This window comes from Centroberyx gerrardi, chromosome 23, assembly GCF_048128805.1.
Source record: "Centroberyx gerrardi isolate f3 chromosome 23, fCenGer3.hap1.cur.20231027, whole genome shotgun sequence".
Classification (NCBI taxonomy): Eukaryota; Metazoa; Chordata; class Actinopteri; order Beryciformes; family Berycidae; genus Centroberyx; species Centroberyx gerrardi.
This window is the reverse complement of record NC_136019.1, coordinates 21,557,041-21,577,011: the sequence shown is the minus strand read 5'-3', so window position 1 is coordinate 21,577,011 and position 19,971 is coordinate 21,557,041. Positions and strand designations below refer to the sequence as shown.

The following is a 19,971-nucleotide window of genomic DNA, read 5'->3' as shown; positions in this document are numbered from 1 at the left end:
TGTTATTGTTATTAGTAGTAGGCTACTAGTAGTAGCAGTTGCAGTAGCAGCAGTAGAAGCAGCAGCACTAGTAATAGTAGTAGCAGTAGTAGTGGTAGCAGTAGCAGTAGCAGTAGTAATACTACTAGTAGTAATAGCTATGTTTCAGAGACTTTTCTACCCTGAAAAAGAATAAAATTCTGGAAGGAATTACTGAATACTTTTTTTTGGCATGAAAATGGTCAAATTAAAAAAAACATTTCATAATTTCATTAATCTCTTGGTTTTACTTCTATAGGAGTTCTTGAACAGTCAAACACCCACCACTTGCTACCCAGTTACCTTTATTTTGGAATCGTCATGAAAAAAATCATACTGTTAACATGGTAAAGCAGACACACTAACATAATTTATCCTATATCCAGGGTTCTGCTTTTCATGTTTCATAATTACTAATAATGAGAGCTGGGGAAAGAAGCCTGATTGCCTGTGGTGACAGCAGATCCCAAAGGAAATTAACTAGTCTTAACTACTGAAGTTAAAGTACTTACAGAACTGTTGTGCCAAGCTGTTTTTTGAGTACTGGTCAGTACTTCTACTTGGATCATTTTCAAAAGTCTTTACTCATACTTTTCTTGAGCAAGTAAAACATTTTTTACATAATAGCAGTGAATGCAATTAGAGCTGCATTTACCATAAGACAGTCCTTCTCTGGAGTTTCTTTCCCAAATTGAATATGATCAAAAATGCGACCATTCAAACCCCGGACTAATAATGACCCATCAAATTATTTGCAAAGACAGCATGGAAATAGATAAGCAGTTAATTTGGGGGAACAATTTTGTAAAGGGTGGAATATCACCATCAGGCCAGAGTCTGCTGTTCTGACACTGGACATGAGGATGAGGACAAAAGAATGGCAAACTGTTCATCCTCTTTCACAGTATATTTTTCTAAACTTTCAAAAGTATAAACTAAAAGTATCCTGAATGGAGTCTGTTGAAACATATTATCATTTGCTCTTCTCATATTAAATAATAAGGAGAGCTATATGTAGGCTTAACTTCTACTACCACTACTACTACTATAACTACTACCACTACTACCACTGCTACTGTAACAACCACTATACTACTACTATTAAAGCTGCTACTACTACTACTACTCAAGGGTGGAAGTAACTAATTACATTTACTCACGTTACTGTAATTGAGTATTGAGCTTTTTTGTGTACTTTTACTTTTGTATTTTTTAAAGTCAGTAATTTTACTGTTACGTGTGTTTCTGCATGTTTTTGTATTATACTTAACTACATTTTAAATCACATCCATTACAGAGTACAGATTTTGTAGGCAACAGAAACTGGACAATTGTAAATTGACCAATTGTAGAGCCATTGGCAGTGAACAACCAGTCAGCAGAGTAGGCTAATCTGTCTTTACTTTGCTTGTGCACTTTATTTTGTCATTTCCAATTTTTCCAAATAAAAGAATCTCATTTGAACTGTGTACTCTTGGGCTCTTAGTATTGCATGGAAAAGATCACATATAAACATGTTTTGTTTTTTAAAAATGAACTAACTTTTACTCTGAGTGCATTTTAAATGAGCTACCTTTTACTTTTACTTCAGTACATCCAGTACTTTTACTTCTACTTAAGTAAAATATCAGCAAAGTAACAATACAGTAGGACATTCTAGTAGGCCTACTCTTTCCTGCTACTACTACTGCTACTAGGCTAGTACTAGTAGTACTTCTACTACTACTACTACTACTACTACTATTTGTGCTGCTACAACAACTAAAAATATAATAATAATAATAATAATAATAATAATAATAATAATTTAATTATATTATTATTTATTATAAGAAATAAACTATAGGAATAATTATCCTTTTTAACTTGTGAATTCTAATTTCTTCTTCTCATATTATTATAAGGCTATTATCATTATCATTATCAGTATTATTATTATTATTATTATTATTATTATAGTATTCTTATTACTACCAGAGATGGTGGAAAATAAAAGCCTCCGTTACTAGGTTACTACCACCGAAGAGACAGGAAGTGCCACAGCATGCCACAGATCTGATTGGCTGCAGTCTGAGTCTCTCAGCTTGTTTGCCAGCCAATCGTTAACGACCACCCAGAGCTCCGGCACCGCCTCCAATGGTCGCAATTTGGACCGAGAGACTGGATGATATCTTTTTTAATTCTACCGAATTCGCGCGTCAACATCAGTTTATTTAGCCGATCCTGGCTCTGTGAACGCGTCCTGAAATATCCAGCATGTTCCTTTCTGGATTCGATCGGGTCGAATTTGAACTGAACTAATTTGAAATGCATCTCCGGAGCGCTGAACCTGCTCCATCCCACACACAAAGCCTGTAAAACCAGGCCGTGGCTCTTGCTCCCATATAGAAACGCTGTGCTGATGATGCTCAAACATGTCGGGGAATCAGTACAAAGGCCACGAAGTCAGCTGTTGCATCAAATATTTCATTTTTGGATTCAACATACTGTTTTGGGTAAGTAGGTCTACATCTTAGTTTTATTCTCAGCATCTGCGCCTCTCCCATAGCCGAGAGTTAGGTTATTACAATGTCCACTGTGGCCAATAGGGTCGAAGGCCCCAAATGATCAGATCTTATAATGTATCCTATTACGTTTAAGTTGATATTTTAATTAAAATAGTCTGCTTGACGGGTCATTTTGCCCTTTATTTGGCCAGAAATGCACTACAGATAAGAGCAGCTGCAGGTCAGTTCAGATGGAAACTGAGCCCTAATCGGCTTTTTGTAGTGGACTAATGACAGCTCAACGCTTCAGTATTACAGGCTTATCATTCAAACTGGCACATTCATATCAGCTATAAGCAGGTCACACCGGACTAGATAGGCATAGGGTGAAACCAAGAAGCATTTCCATGTTGGTAGCCTACTAAATGGTGACAGTTTTTCACAAATTTCCATATTGCAAAAAAGACAGTTAACTCAGACTACAGAATATGTTTAGAAATATGTTTAAAACTGTGCAAAAAATTAATGACATTCGTTCAAAATAGATTTTGGACATTGGAAATATATTTTCTTACTATGCATTGCTGTTGACAGCATATATCTGACTGCAAGTATATCCAAAAATAATTTTTTGGCACACGCAAAATATTGTTCAAATGAATGTCATGTACATGTGCAAATACAGCTTTGGGCAATTTTCTAGGCTATATATTCTATATGTTTTTATATCCCTACACTTACAAAAATTCACATGTGAAAGCCCATGTGAATTCAAAGCACATGTGCTGTTTGGACCTATGGTTTGGACACATGATGGTTTTCATATGTGAACATGTGAAATTTCCCATTTTTTTCCCATGTAAAAATAACATGTTCACCTGTGAATGGTCTCTTTGCATGTGAAATTAAGTTTTCACATTACATTTCACATTATGACAAATACTGTCATATGAACTTGCAGGTAAAAAAAAAAACCCACTTCATCTATGAACTGAAATTTTCACATCTGAAGTAAAAACATGTAATGTCAGAGTACAATGTGAAAAAAATTGTTCACATATGAAAACCAACATGTGTCCAACAAGCACATGTGCACTGAATTCACATGTGACTTTTTTTGTAAGGGATAAACATATTCTGAAGTACTGTATATGTAATATATATTGTGACATATAGTATGAGAAATGAGTATGTTTTGCAGTATGGGATGCTTCTCCTTCAAATGACAGTGTAGTCGACTCCTACCAACAGTTATTTTTCCTTTGCCCATTGAGACAGAATGGAATATGAAAGTCACTATGAGTCACTTTGAGATAAATGAGGATAGAGACACAGAGGACGCCCCACACCATATAGGGCCATGTAGGCCACAGAGGAAATGATGTGTCTCTATTTGCATTTAACTGTATAATAAGGTAGATTTACATCATGCCACATGATGTAAATCTACATCATTTTTCCAGTAATATGACTTAGCTGTGGTGTTTTCCAGCTGCTGGGCATGGCCTTGGTTGGAATTGGACTGTGGGCATGGAGTGAGAAGGTGAGTAGGAGGATGATTACCGAATACCAAATAATACCAAATAATATGGGCTATGTTTAAATTAGCATTCAACCAATATGAGGTTTTAAAGGCCGATACCGATGCTGATATTTTATGACAGTTCAGTATCTTTAAATTTGACGATTTTCATGTAAAAAAATCCAAGTATTCAGTGTTATCCCCCTGAATTTTATTCTTGTCAGGGTGGAAAAGCCTCTGAAACAGCATTTAGGGAGACTAAAACTCTCAATTGAAATCCAGTATAATAAAATTATAACAATAATTAAAATAAATAATAACAAAAAATAAAAATAAATATATAAAAAACATGAATTCATACTTGGAATCTGATCAGGATATCTCCTTAGAACGTATTGTGGTTAAGGACCATATCTGATTTTTTGATAAAAAGACAATATCGGCCCCACATATCAGTCTTTAAATAAACCCAATTGCTATATTTTTATTTATATTCTTTTTTCTGTTGCTGTATTGCAACTTTGCTACTGCATCGACCCAATTTTCCCCATGGAGTTCATCAAATTTTCATCCTACCTTATGTCATTTTGTCCCCTAGTAAACGTGTACAATTTACTGAACAGACCGGTGTGGCTTTGAGTGTTAAGTTGTTCTGGTGTGTCCTTCACCAGGGGGTTCTGTCCAACATCTCGTCCATCACAGACCTGGGGGGTTTAGACCCGGTCTGGCTCTTCATGGTGGTCGGGGCGGTCATGTTCATTCTGGGCTTCGCCGGATGCATCGGAGCGCTGCGGGAAAACACCTTCCTACTGAAGTTTGTATGTTCCACACTAAGCCAGCCTGACTTCCCTCACCACCTCCCTCACTGCTTCTGTATCTAAATATCTTGAATGTCCACTCCACTTCCACATGGTGACCTATTATAAATCAAAAGGGTAAACGCTGTATTCTGTAATTGCAGTTGTAACACCAATTTCCTATCAACAATGTCAGGCACCATCATGGTCCATTGGAGAATTGGCTGTTCACAAATAAACATATAACAACCAGGCTAGAAAAAGAAAGTTAGCCTAGCTGAAAAAGGTTGTGGTGTGGCTGTAGATCAATTCAGTAATGTCAAGTAAAAGTGAATAGTGTGATAAGGTGGATTTGTTTCCAAATGTAGGTTACTGTGACCCAAAACCCATTCTTTTTCCTTAAAAGACCTATCATGATATAACTTATCAGGTGAATAAAGGTGGTAAACTCTATTCTGAAAATAATGAGGTTGGGAAACTAAGTTGAGGTGTGTTTACCCTCCACGCCATCATTGTCTGTAACACACACACACACACACATGCGTCATATTATCTAGTTTATCAAGTGATGAATGTGCAGAAAATTCTGTGTACTGCCGATTTTGATGCAGTTGCAAGTGTATTCATTGTTTCTCCTCTTCTTCTCGTTTTCTGTCTTCTCCCTGCTCATGCTGCCGTAGTTCTCAGTGTTTCTGGGAATAATCTTTTTCTTGGAGTTGACTACGGGAGTGTTGGCGTTCGTCTTTAAGGACTGGATCAAAGACCAGTTGAACTTATTCATCAACAATAACATCCGGGCGTACCGGGACGACATCGATCTACAAAACCTCATAGACTTCACTCAGGAATACGTAAGTTGAGAAGACAGCGGGGAATAATTATGACGTACATTTACAGTAGACTTTAGAAACTTACAGAAGATTGAATTAATCATAAGCACATAGTGAATGCTTTAATAAACACAATGTGCCAAAGATGTAGGGGGTTGAATACTTAATGACATGTCTTCTAATTCAAATGAGGTAAACCTGCTGAGTGGTGGCTTTTCCAGTTCAAATGCTGCAAACTGGCCTGATTGGAAGGATTTTAGTAATTGTTTAGTGAGGGGAGCCAATCAGGACCGAGTCCAGTTGTGATGCGTTTCCTGGGGTTAGTCTGAAACTGCCTGGGAAAAAAGGATGGATTTTTGAAAATACAATAACTTAAAATTGATCCAATGAACCAAAATTTTTAACAATGCCATTAAACATCTATCAAACTATGGAAGAGGATTAGGGTGAAACATTTTTTTTTAAAAGTTCTGAGTTTGAAGTCAGAATTCTGACATTATTTTCAGAATTCTTACTTTTTTTTAGAATTCTGACTTTAATCTCAGAATTCTGACTTTAAACTCAGAACTCAAATACATTTTTCACGTGACCCTAATCCTCTTCCGTATTTGACCGTATTATGTGTATAAATAGAGGAAATTTGGATTTCCTATAGTAGGGCTACTTTAATAATTTGCAAAACCGTTATAGCATTTTCCCTTTCTGTTCTGTCTGCCTGTAGTGGGAGTGCTGCGGTGCGTTTGGGGCCGATGACTGGAACCTCAACATCTATTTTAACTGCACTGATGGGAATCCCAGTAGGGAAAAGTGTGGCGTTCCCTTCTCCTGCTGCACCAAAGACCCAGCGGTAGGAGACACATACACATCTATAGGATTATACATGCGTTTCTCTCAGTTTGTTCTCGAAAGAAACGCCTCCATTTCCCATCTTCATCTCCTCCTTACACCTTTCACTATTCTTCTTTTAATGCCATCCTGTAACACACTTTATGAATGCTGCTTTTAGATGCAGTAAGTGCTGTATGAATAAAGTTTATTATATTATTATCTCCAGGAGGACGTGATAAACACACAGTGTGGTTATGACATTCGAGCCAAACCAGTAAGTAGTGTCTTCTTTGTGCTTTACTCACTCGCTCTGTTAGTTTGATTGATTACATATTTATGGTAGAATTGATCAATACTATGCTGGTTGTCTATGAGAAGCCCTTAACCTGAATTGATTCTAATGAGACGTTTTGATCAGATTCCACACAGGTATAAATGAATGTGTCATTGTTATTATTATTAGCAGTAGTAGAGGTAGTATGGATAGAATTTTATTATCATTATCTGGGTTTCAGTGGAGAGTGTTAGTGTCCCATGATGGTCTAAATGCTGTTTGAGAAGAATACAATTCTGAATTTGCTTTAAATTTGCCATGAAAATTGTCACATTTAAAGATGCTGAATATTGGCAGGAATACCAGCTACTGGCAGCTTCAATCCAAAAATATCAGTGTGGTTGTAAGATAAACCAGATCAATAAAAGGCTGAACAAATGGATACAAGTGAATTTTGAGTCCACAATTTCCTAATAATTTCCTAGAAAGGAACTGTTAATTTCTTAGGAAGTTTCCTGGAAAGAACCATGAAATGATGTAGTAGTTATACAGAAAATGGAAGCAGTCTGGTGGAGTCGATACGATACTGTACATTTCTAAAAGAGTTTCCTGGAAAGAACTGCAAAACTATAAACTATTTATTGAAAAAATAATTGGCAGAGGTCAATTATCAGAAGTCATTATTCATATAATTATGTAATATAGTTATTTGTTGAATTTCTAATTAAGTTTAGTTCATTTCTAATTTTCTATATAATTAGGCTACTACATAATTTCATGGTTCTGAACTTACCAACTACCATTGAACTCTTTCTTTATTTTCCCTATAATTAGAACATCATTTCAGGGTTCTTTCCAGGAAACTTCCTAAGAAATTAACAGTTCCTTTCTAGGAAATTATTAGGAAATTGCGGACCCGGAAAATAAAGCGTTACCTGGTATCTGTACAGTAAAAATCAAAATGTAAAGATAACCTTAGAGAGTTGGTGTACGCCACAGGACTCGGAGCAGAAGGACTACATCAACGTGAAAGGCTGCGTGCCACAGTTTGAGAAGTGGCTGCAGGACAACCTCACCTTGGTGGCCGGGATATTCATAGGAGTTGCACTATTACAGGTCAGAAAAACACCTCTCCCCTCCGTAATGTTCCATGCAAACATGCTTACACACTACAGATAAAGGAATAAATGTCGGATAACAGCGTTCACGTTGAAGGAAAGCATCCCTCCTCTTTGAAAATGTCTGATGATGTCGCTTCGTGTGTTTTTATTTCAGATTTTTGGGATATGTTTGGCCCAAAACTTAGTGAGCGACATCGAAGCTGTGCGGGCGAGCTGGTGAGAAAACATTATCTTTAGTGTTACTGCTTCAGTTCAATGTCTCATACATACATCACTGTTTTTGCTCCACTCCCTGCTTTGCACCCATTTGTTTGTGAGTTAAGACTGCTTTCTCATCTGGAATTGTAACATTTTGTTGTAGGTACAGTATGGAGAGACATTTTAGACAAAAAAAAATAGATTACTTATTAAAAATATTATGATGAAAATATTATATACAGGGGCATAGCACAGGGTAAACTCAGTTTAACTGCAGAATAGAGTATACTATGAACAGAATTCATAGTATACATCCTAGTAATTAGTATCAAACTGATCATTATATGAGGATAGGGTCTTTTAAAGTAATGGAGCATAAATTAATTCTGAAAATATAATTGATTTTTGTTCATATTGGTGGTTGTTTGCCTTATAATAATGACTGAATGGAGGTTGTAGGTTACCTTTTTAGGTACCACTACATCACGGATTACATAATAATGTATGGGCCATTCTAAAGTCTCACAACAGGCCTATAAAATGTCTTTTTATGAATCAAATTAGATTTCAGATCATTTCTTAACCTGTAGGTTGTTGGAACCTAAACTCTTCCATGACTAGGTCAAAAATGACCCGCATTAGAATCAATTTCTTTGTATAATTAAGGTATGCTAGCTTCATCATTTGCAAAAAAAAAACAACTTAATTATAATTTGGTGTTGATGCGTTTGGAAATGTCAGCTTTTGGAAATGTCAGTTTGGAGAAGTATGGAGCAATATTGTTGTACTACTAGTTAGTAGGGGCAAGACAACTATATATGCAAATCATACTGAACACCAAATCTTCAAATCAAATAGAGCTGTTAAGGTCTGGAAAAAGTATGGAATTTTGAAATTGAAACTATGTAGGAACCCTGGAAAAGTACATATTTTAATAGCATAGAAAACTATTATGAAAAAAACAGAAGGGCTATAGAAAATGTCAATTTTTTTTTTGCAATCATTCAAACGCATTTCTTTAAACCGTCCAGTATCTTAAATCTTAGCAGATTAAATAATTTCCCTCTAGTACAGTACATATTTATAATAACATACACCATACAAGGTAACTAACGGTTAATAAAGGCCAGAGAAGAACATGAAATCTGTACAATTACTGCCAGAAACACTCACTCCCTATCAGGCTGAGGGGAACAAAGGGAAGGAGGGTTATTGAGCTTTACCATCACGATGCCAAAACTCACCTCACACCTCATTCTTCCTCCTCCTCCTCCTCCTCCTCCATGCTTCGTCAGGGTGCCCCCCCCTCTCTCCATGCGCCGACTCCCACCACACTCCGGCAAGAAAGCATCGGCTTACTACTCATGAGAGACGCACATGCTGTATGTGTGTTTGTAGCCGGTGGGTGTGATGGATCCATTTCGTCATTGTTTTTTTTTGTCTTGAGCATTGCTGTGAGTTTTGGTAGTTAGCCTCTGTGTTGGTGTTCTTGTGCTGTGTTTCATTCGGTGTCGGAAGTCGGAAATTCCCAGCCGGTAGGTTGGAATTACAACCTCGAAAAAAAAAATAGAGGAGAAACATAGATAAGAATGGCGAAAAGGCCAAAAAAAAGGTATAAGTGCGAAACTTTAATTTCTGTGAGCAAAACAGTAAATCGACATTTTCTGTGGTTGCTTTTTCTGTGTTCTAATAATTTGCCTTTACCACTGTTGTCAAACAACAGCATGATCATTAAAATGTTTTTTTCTTGAAGTCTCAAAATGCTAACATGACTCCTCTCTTGAACGGAAGTTTGCACGGAAGTTTGCTAGCCTGTTAGCATTTTGTGACTTCCACAAAATAAACATTTTAATGACAATGCAGTTCTTTGATAACTGTGAAAAGGTAATGCCAGATCATTTACACCATATACATTTCACATACATTATCACAACACAGAAAAAGCAACAACAGAAAATGTTGATTTTTTGTTTTGCCCATAGAGATAGAGCGGGGCATATCACTTGTACCGCACTTTGTGGGCATGGGCCATTTCACACCATTCTTATCTATGGACACCTGCGAGATTTTCTTTGCTCAATGTAATTATGTCCATGATATTTGGCAGCGTTAGCTAGCTAGCTAGCATAGAAGATTAGCAACTGTAAAATTATATGTTTAACCATCCAATACACAGGTGTTTTGACAGGTCATGTACTACTGAAAATGGAACTTAAAGTGTATTCTGAAGATTTTAAACATGTTCAATGTAATACAGTGTATGCTGCCATGTTGGCTTTACGTTAGATCACTACATCTGGAAAACTTTTTGAGTTTCTGACCTAGAATTCTGACTTGAACAACCGATCCATTGCATTTTTCCTAGTAGGAAGCCGGAATTTCCGACTTTGTGACATCTCTGGAATGCAGCATTAGTCGTGAGTCCACCTCACTCCAGACATGGAGAACACTGGTTCTGTTTCCAAGACAGTAAAAGCAAAATCTCCTGCTGCTGGAGCCATATCCTCCGAAGATTAACTTGAGTGTTAGCACTGTTATTACAAAGCTTAAAAAGCTCTGACAAACAGCAGTATTAATTAAATCTACCAAGACTATGTAATGTGAAGGGTAAAAGGAGGGCAACGCGATTCAAGGTCCACTTCACCATCACTTTGCTTTTGGGGGGACGTATGATGTTTATCCAGGAGTCTGACATTTTTATGCGCATATAAATCTCAGGATTCTGCAGATTGAGATCTGCATGTTTGAGCTGTTCCTATTCAGACTTGGTCTATTCAAAGTGCGCATTAAGAATTTGTGCTTGTGCATGGGTTTATTTAAAACCTTGGCTTCTTTCTCCGTCCCATAAGTATGTTGGAAAATCAGGCCTTTAATGCATTTCTGCTGAGGTATTGCCTTTCAAACTGCACGAGATAATTTCGCACTTTAGCGGCCCCAAGTGGCAGCAGGAGGTAACTGCTTGACTTTTTGAAAGTTTGAAGGACTTCGTTACCCAGAAATTACAGTGACGTCAGTAAACTAAATGTCTGCTTCTTAGTGTGTGGTGGGGTGGAGGTGGTGAAGAGCTTCAGCCATCAATAGTGAGACCTTCTGTGGGCCCTGGTAGTGCCGTTTCCTTTGATGATCATTTGGAGTCCTCGAATTGCACCAAACAAGACCTTGAAATTCACTGAAAAGTTCTTGAATTTGCTGTCCAAATGAGTGTGGGAACCCTGTTTCAATACCATTCCAATTGTTCTGAGACCAGTCAACAGCGTACCGCAGAGTACGCTGTTGACTGGTCAAGTTTTTGTGACTCAACAGTTCATAGTCCACAGTCATATTTGAGGTATGGTGTTTATTCGTGTGCATATTTCTTGCTTTACATCATGAAACCAATGGGAGCGTTAGATATACTGTAGAGTTTTGGGTGCGTAAAGAAAGGAGCTTACAAATGGATGTAAGTCAGAATTCGCGAACTGTAATGTGACGGCGGGACGTGCCTTATTTTACTACCATGCTGCAATCCTTTTTCACTTTTTGGGATGCATTGAGAAATCTGGTGTGATGGTGTTGATGGAGTGGACCTTGAAACCAGTAAACACATATGTAATTAACAAAGTGAGGAAGTACATAAACAGACAAATTAACAAAAAGAATTCTTAGGTGGTGTGAACATTATTTCATGTAGCTGAACCTCTTACATCTGCACACTCCTACTGAGCTCTAAAGTTCGGCTGGTTTGCATTAACGACGCTTGGAGTCATATGACTTACCAAACAATCCCTTCCTTCTTCTTTCTGGCCTTTTTTTTGTTCCCCTTTCTCTTCACTGACAGTCTTTCACTTTGTCCAACTGAAACAGTTTCTCTGTGCGTCTCCGTCTCCACTGCTAATTCAGTCTTTTTCTCTCCAGTCCCCTAGTCTGGACAGTTGATCCTGTGCAGAAAAAAATGTTTTTTCCCACCCATACCTCTCCTTGTCTGTGCTGTTGCATTTGTCTTTTACATGATGCATTGATGTTTTCTGCTTTCCTTCATTTGCTGAACTTTAATCTTTCTTCTTGCCAGGTTAAAATGATTAGTTAAAAGATATTTAGAGGTTAGAATTTCTTAATTGTGAGCCACATAGGAGCATTGGAGTTAGTTCTGTGAATGAATATGATGATTTACTGCCTTTAGTTGTTTTTTTCATGAATTAATCTCCTTTTTTCTCCTCTTTTTCTGCAGTTTTTTTACCTAATGCTGAAGCAGCATTCGCATTCTAACAGGTAACTTTAGTTATTAATTCAATGGAATTTTAAAGATTCAGTCAAGTGTTGAACGACAATGAAAATGGTCACTGGATCTTGTCTTCAATCATTTGTTAAGTGAGCATTCCTTTTAAAAATGACTTTATTTGTCAGCTCCAGGTCTTTGCAGCATGCCTCCTTGAACATTGCGAGGGATCACCCAGAAAGGAGTTCACGGATCACCTGCACCATTTGTTCACTGAACCAGCACCTTTCCAATGCACTAATATGTGAAACTCTCTGTATATAACACTGTGTGTGACTATTGTAAAGATAGGAATGGGTGGAGAGGGCGGCTAGAGATGCACTACATGCCTATCATCACAATGCTCGAGTTTTGATAGCTACACGTAGAGTGTAGGAGTTTTGATACATCTTTTTGATATTAGATCGGTATTTTTCAGTGAAAATTCAGCTCCGTCGCTAAATCATCTTTCTCATCTAGCGCTGGTGAAATAGTTATGACCCTTTAACAAATTTGAATTGGTTGGAGTGCTCGCTTCACGTTCCTTCCCACCGCTTGTCCAGGACTATGGCACTGGAGGGTGATGTTGGACAATTTTGCGCACATTATCATCAAAATTGTATTCGTTTTGGATGGAAGGCAGGATGTAGCATCATTTTTCCACAAATATTCTCATATTTCTGCATTATCAACAAATCTGTTAATAGAATTTGCCTTGTCCCGCTAGAAATTAATTGAAAATTGCTATGTAAGATCTATCAAACAGCAATGCATAGTTTGTGAATACAGCTGTGATGGCTGAGATGTGCTCATTATTTTCTAGATACTAACCCATTCAACCTGACAAAGACAAAATGACAAATGTCTTACTCAACCACTCAACTTTAATGAATGATTACTCAGCTAATTGACTAAGAAGGATCATCCCTAATAAAAATGATGCAGCATATTGTTTGTAGAGTCCAATTTGCAAGCAAAATTTCACCTCCACATCGTGCTACAAATATCTAGTACTAGAGTTGGATGTCATGGCGATATTCCATATGAAGAGCTGATACCAATGAAGGTCTTGAAGGTTTGGAAAACGAATCCGATAATTTCCATTTCAAAACGTTTTGGAGTTTGACAAATATGGAAGAAAAACCTCGTCCTGATACACATGACTACACAATTTATGTAGCTGTAGACCCAGTCATTTCACGTATTGTGGTAATTGTTGTTGTGAAGAATAATCTTCAGTATACATCATATTGATCACCAACCATTTTCTTCAAATTAAATCCAGTCTGGAAAAAAAGGCTGGAATTTTGAAATGGGGAAAAGCGTACAAATGTGCAGAAATGCTGGTTTTATCAGCGTCTCTGTTTTAAGGGTTTGAACGGACGCCTGCTCAAAGCAAAGCGTCACATTTTGTCATTCTGTTTGTAGTGCAGTATTTATTTCATCAGTACGTTTCCTTTAGTCTGTTCAGGTTCACTATTTTGGAGCTCAGGTGGGATACATTCCAAAAACTGAAAACTGTTTTAGCTACTTGACAAGTGTTTGACATTGTTTTTGATATTTTATACTTAAGGTATGTTTGATTTTATAACTTCCAATGTGCATTGGAAAGTATTTCAAATGCATACACAGTCTCAGTTGGCTGCGTCGTCACCGCTGACCACTGACATCGACTGACGTTGTCACTTTAAATTTCTACATACACACTACATGTGCCAGGTCTCGGAGGTTGTAAAATCCTATGGTGAAGTGTTGGTACAGTATGACTTGGTCTCACTCGGTCCTGTAGGCCTCTCCCTCCCTCATCACTTCCTGTACCATTTTCATCTCTTAAGAGATCACAGTATGTCCCACCAACAACATTGTAATGTAACTACCTCCTTTCCATGTTCTCGTCTCATGTCCTGTGAAATGTTGACTGACATTTTAATATCAATTAATATGAATTAATAAAGGTGACAACAAAAAAAGCGACATTTTGCCTTATTGAGTCTTTAAAAGCGTTAATTTGTGAGACCCTTTTTTTTTTTCCTCCTCCATCTTTCTTGCTAAGCGCTCATTGCTGTGCCGTTTCTGCACTGCACTTCCCAGAGATCACCTGTCAATCAAACAGTGTGGGCAGAGCTTGGGTTTTCTGTTGATGAAGTTTGAGTTTCTATCACTGCCTATTTATTTATATGAAAACATAACTCATTACTACTGAGAGTTAAATGAGAGTTAAGCCAATTGCTAACCAAATAAAGCCATTCTACATTACTTTTTAATGAGACAGCTATTTGGTTATGAATTCCAATTCTAAAACACTGATATAGGAATAAAGACATAAACCATCACCAGCGATCATCTTTTAATTATCTGCTGAGTTACAATCCTCCAAATGTACAACTCATGACATTTACAACAAACATTTAAGTTTATAGTATTGTATGCAGTTACTGTGGATACATCTCCGTTGGCATGTGTCTTTAGAAGGGTACAAATCTGATAAATAACCATTCATACCTGACAAAAAAAAAACACAACAAAAGAAGAGTTCGCCCAGACCAGTAAACACACCGTGGCGTGTAACAGAGTGTTGGTACAGTATCCGCAACATGCTGAGATGTTGTCAGTAATCCCTTTGACTAGAAGAACCGACCATCGTATGTAAAAGAGAAACCTGCCCCAGGAGGGGAGATGGGGTAAAACGGTACAAAGACATGGAGTGACTATTCTGTGCTGTCCGCATGCCATTACCCATTCTCACGACCGGATGCAAGATAATGCACCGAGTCGGTGTGTAACAGCGCTGATCCATCACCATCAATTGGTGCCTTTGCTCCTCGCTGCCTACCCCACAAGCAGTAAATCACAACACACACATACACATACATACTCACACATGTAGGAATGGTTGGCTGCTTCGTTGTATTTTTGTTAACCAGGGCTGTAGTACTTGAGTCCGGTCTTCAGACCACTTTTCTGACGTCTCGTCCTATTTTGACTCGGACTCGTCTTGTTCTTGGCCACTATTTGCTGTTGACTCGACTTTTTTCTGCTGCATGCTGCTGAAATGGCCATCTGCTATTGGCTGATCTTTGGTGCCAGGTAATGTCACTCTCTATAGAGTACAGCAGGTGGTGACATCACCTAGCACCAAAGATCAACCAATAGCAGATGGCCATTTCAGTAGCATGCTTTTTACCATTAGAAGTCAGGATTTACACAGATTTGGGTTTGGGGTTTAGTTACTCTTTAAGGGATTACACCTGTAGAAATCTCTGTATCTAATGGTCCTCAAACTTAAACTCCTATACATTAACCATGTACACCGTTTACAGCCTATTTTGGTCTTGGTCTTCAATAAGACTTTACTTGCTCTGGTCTCAATCTCAACTTGGACTCAAACTCGACTGGAACTGGTCTTGGAATTGACTTGGACTCGACTACAGCCCTGTTCTTAACTATGTTCACTTCCCGAGTTCACACAATGATTCTCCTTCAACAAACGGGGGGTGGAAACTTGTGGAGCCCCCCCTAACTTGACTGTGCAGGTTGTTGAACAGGGGAATGTGTCTGAGCAACCGTGGAATTACGGATCAGGATAAAAACTTCTAGGTCACCTCTTACAGAATAAGTGCAAAAAAGAGTTTACAAGACGGGAGGACTCGGTGGGGCGGGGGGCAGGCTGTACTTCGAGAGTATGCGAGGGGTAAAATGACACTGACACACCTTCAACAGGACTAAAACATGCACGTTTTCTAGTCAGTTGATATTCAAACTACATGGGACACGACTGGGCACATCATGGATGGTTGCTTTTTCTTAAAAATAAATGGGTTGGGTTTTTTTTGCACACCACAGGAGTTCGTTTTTTTTTGTTCTTTTGTACACGTTTTCACTGATGGGTTACTGGCGGATGGTATCACAGCTATGGTCGTAAAAGAGTGTCGTCTCTTATCTATTGCGTTAGGCTGTCTACGGCGCCTTGGCTCCCGTGGAGCTGCTTGTAGCAGAGGATGCATGCACGAGTGGAGGTGGGGACTAGGGTTAGACCGATATATCCGTTTGCCGATATATCGGGCCGATATTGGCCTTTTAGATATCCTCCAGTCAGTGTGGTCCACCTCTGATATGATGGAGGTTCCTCCCTGACCACAGCTATATGTGTATATGTTTTTATTATTATTTCTTTTACATCAGATGTCTGACCAGAGAAATCATTCCAGTGTGCTGTGGGAGGATTTTACTCAACAGTCTGTAAAACCTGCAATAAAACCTGCCTCACCCTGCCTTAAGGAGCTGCTAAACCCACCTAGAATTTCATCAGTATGGCTTTCGACAGACAGTTTTCGTGTCCCATGATGGTCTAAATGCTGCTTCACAGGCTTTTTGTTTTCAAGAAAATAGTCAAATTTAAAGATATTGAATATTGGCACAAAATATCGGCTATCGACAGCTTCAATCCAAAAATATCGCCTTCAAAAACGCATATCAGTCTAACCCTAGCGCAGATGGGCAAGGTAAGGGGGGTCACGGATAGAGAAACGTGACCATCAGACGGGCCGGCTGGCAGTTGACGCGACATGATACCTTGGCACATGACGATGGGGCACGGGGGGGGGCGGGGAGCAGTCATGAGGAGTCGTGGGGTGGTCAGGCAGGCATTGGGGGAGAGGGGGGAGGTCAGAGTCATTTAGCTCTGGGCAGTTAGCCGCTGCTCTGTAAGCGACGCCTGGTGCGACACCGTCTTGTTCTCGTGCGCCCGCAGCTTGGACACCACGTCGATGAACGCCAGGCCCTGCACTTCTTTATGGAGAGGCTCTGAGGAGAGACGAGAGAACGAGCATAAATGGGAGTCTTTGTGATGGCAGCGTTCACAAATCTCCTGGTCCATTGGAGAATTGGCTGTTAGTTAAGAATGTCTAAATATATAACAACCAGGCTAGGAAAAAGAGAGATGCTAGAAAAAGATGGTGGTGGTGTGGCTGTAGATCCATTCAGTAACATTCTATGTAAAAGTGAATAGTCTGATAAAGTGGATTTGTTTCCAAATTCTAAATTTCTACACTCTGAGTTGTAGCTTGAGAAGAGTCAGCTCAGTTAACCTGTTTTTGGCTTTGTTAGCTAGCTAACTAAGCAGCAGGATAATTTAGTAAAGCAACTTAACAACTATGACTCAGGCACTTGTGGGCTCTTTTTGACCGCTAACTTGGAAACCAAAAGAATCCAAATCTGTTTCCCCTCAAAAACACAACAATTTTAGTCATTTTGCTCCACGATAAGAGTTATGATGGTTTAAAGTTAGCGGTCAAAAAGAACCCGGAAGTGCCTGATGTGTAGTTGTTTACACTACGTGAATATCAGGTTCACCTGCAGCTGCAAGCTACGGCTAACACTAGCCAAGTTATGTTAGCTATTGTGCTACAAAACGGAAATTACTGTTGTAGCTCACTTCTTATACAGGTGAAAGAAATAATGGTCCCAATAGTAATGGTAAGTAAGCTGACAGACAGTGAAAACCCACAGTGAAAGCAGTAAGAAGCCACTATAATGCGTTTAACAAGAACATTGGACAGCAATGCCGTTCCATTTTTGTAGTTAATCAAATTTCGTGTTCAAAGATGACATGCAGTCAAAATGTTTAATTCCCAAGATAACTGACATGTCAAAAATTTGGTGGCGGCAGTTGGCCCACAGTAGAAGACTGTGAATGTACTGGGCAGCTCCCAATGTGAATTTGTGGAACTGTGTGAATGTGAAGCAAGGTGTTGCTAGAAAGGAGTTTGGTGTTCAGCCGACATTCCCTGCATGAATAAAGGTTAAATGTTTTTCTTGCTAGTTCTCACCTGAGCCCATGACTGAACAGATGAGGATCATGGAATTGTACTTTATCTCCGGTGCGCTCCTCTCGTCTGACAGCAGCTTGTGAAGCACCGACACCAGGCTGGCTCCGACAAAGTCCTTCTCAGCTGCAACTGAAATCATGCAGAAACGGAGTCTCAATTTTGTCATGAATTTGCGAACATGTCTACAGCACAGACTTGCAGGTTAACTTTGGGGATAGGATGTTATAGCAGGAACCGAGGACAAGGGATCTGACTCAGACTTGCATTTTTAAAATGGCAACATTCATCTTTAATCAGGCTTGGGACAGTGTTTCGCCACTCATATGTGCACTGACACCACATCCAAGAGTTGACATGTTAAATAGAGATGTACCAATAGCATTGGGATGGGCGCCAATCCAGCTCTCAAGCACTCATACTTGAATCAACAAATTACGCTGTCCTGATATGTCCACTACTTTAATGAAATACACTTTGGCACAATATTTAACTTTTCCCACCAGGAAAAGTTTTGGGTTATAGTTTTGTTTTATAACAGTTCAATTCTAGGCAGCAAGAATGACTGTAACTTGAGTAACACTTGGATCAGCACTTGTATTGGCTGATCTACTTAAGTACTCTGTAATCATATTAGTTCTAAAAAACTGGTATAGGCGCACTTCTAATTTTAAATAATTAAACAAGAAATCATATCCCCCCTGGCTTTAGATATGTGAAACTGAACAACTGGGTGGTGAAGAGAAGCAACACCAATGTAATTAATTAATTACATGAATAAATTCCTTTCTGTGCCATGCAGTTTTCCTTCCTTCCAAGTTTGAGTCAGAGTTTTCCAACCGCCGTACTTGGTAAAATAAAGTAGTACTGATTTCTAATGTGTAGGTTGAACATGTTGACATCATTGTGTTGATACTACTGACTTCAAAAATACTCATAAAAAAGTAGAAATACACAAAAAAAGCTACTCAGTAACAGTAACTGAAATATTATAATTGCGCTACTTCCACCCTTCCTCTTACCCAGATCCAGTGCTGCTATGAGGCCCAAAGCCACCAGTGCTTCGTTCTGCATGATCATGTGCTCACTGGTTGCCATGGTTACTAAGTGCTTGACTCCTCCCCCCTGGATGACGGCTCTGACAACTTCCTGAAATCCACAAACAGATCGCTTTGAAGGACCAATCCTGAGAATGCTAGAATATAGCTACCATGGTTTCTACGATAAATTACACTTTGTGAACAACCTTAAATCAATTTTTATTCATTGTTTAGTAGCTGGATAAGTAGTTCACAAGCTTTAAATCAACTCCGATTCTACGCTATTTGGTTAACAAGTTAATGTAGCTAAGTAGCAATCAATCGACTCCGATTTGATGCTATGTGGTTAGCAAGCTAACACATTACAACAGGAAAACCATGAATGTACCATCTATATTATATAATTCATCAATGTTGGATTTTTTCACAGCCAAACAAGTGTTTCTATTGCCCGGCTGAGCGAATTCGCAGGTCGAAGTTCACCAAATTTGAACTCGGCGCAAAGGTGACGCACAAAATTCGATTCGTAGCTGGAAGCAATTGTTTTTATTCATCCTTTGCGTGGCTTTCAATTGATGTTAATGGGAAGCAAAGCGAATTTCCGCATAGATTCACGCTAATGTAACCGCACCTTAAAGGTGTTTTCAAACGTATAGTGTGCTTGCTTTGGTCCAAATCAGGGAACAAGTTGTTGCTTTGTTGCACTTCGGCACTGGTTTGGTTACGTTAAACACAGCAAATTTGAAGCGAACCATAATTTATCTGATGCGATGGTAGACTGACAACACTGGCCAGTTG

The 19,971-nt window shown here is 38.8% G+C and overlaps 2 protein-coding genes across 3 annotated transcripts in view; one reads left to right on the top strand and one right to left on the bottom strand.

Moving 5' to 3' along the window:
* The first annotated feature begins 2,174 nt into the window (after positions 1 to 2,174).
* tspan5a (tetraspanin 5a) lies at positions 2,175 to 14,263 on the top strand. 2 transcript variants are annotated; one of them, XM_078291768.1, is made up of 11 exons: positions 2,175 to 2,513; positions 3,997 to 4,047; positions 4,698 to 4,844; positions 5,504 to 5,674; positions 6,375 to 6,500; positions 6,708 to 6,755; positions 7,755 to 7,871; positions 8,031 to 8,092; positions 9,370 to 9,475; positions 12,282 to 12,322; positions 12,458 to 14,263. In XM_078291768.1, exons 1-9 carry the CDS (start codon positions 2,433 to 2,435, stop codon positions 9,440 to 9,442), a joined length of 876 nt encoding a protein of 291 aa, XP_078147894.1. In that variant the 5' UTR covers positions 2,175 to 2,432; the 3' UTR covers positions 9,443 to 9,475; positions 12,282 to 12,322; positions 12,458 to 14,263. The 2 variants fall into 2 exon arrangements, with proteins under 2 accessions (XP_078147894.1, XP_071782197.1); XM_071926096.2 differs by lacking the exon at positions 9,370 to 9,475.
* A 377-nt stretch (positions 14,264 to 14,640) lies between these two features.
* Positions 14,641 to 19,971, bottom strand: part of rap1gds1 (RAP1, GTP-GDP dissociation stimulator 1) — a 31,250-nt gene continuing 25,919 nt past the window's right edge. Inside the window, exons 13-15 of the mRNA XM_071926094.2 lie at positions 19,156 to 19,282; positions 18,137 to 18,265; positions 14,641 to 17,111 (exon numbers count right to left, since the gene is read on the bottom strand). Coding sequence (XP_071782195.1) covers positions 16,984 to 17,111; positions 18,137 to 18,265; positions 19,156 to 19,282 — 384 coding nt within the window. The 3' untranslated portion in view covers positions 14,641 to 16,983. The remainder of the gene's footprint in view (positions 17,112 to 18,136; positions 18,266 to 19,155; positions 19,283 to 19,971) is intronic.

Excerpts from the sequence above, each read along its gene's own strand:
- tspan5a (XM_078291768.1), top strand. The coding sequence starts at position 2,433 with ATGTCGGGGAATCAGTACAAAGGCCACGAAGTCAGCTGTTGCATCAAA. Across the intron at positions 6,501-6,707 it reads GCTGCACCAAAGACCCAGCG|GAGGACGTGATAAACACACA; the intron begins GTAGGAGACACA and ends TATTATCTCCAG. Across the intron at positions 6,756-7,754 it reads ATGACATTCGAGCCAAACCA|GACTCGGAGCAGAAGGACTA; the intron begins GTAAGTAGTGTC and ends TGTACGCCACAG.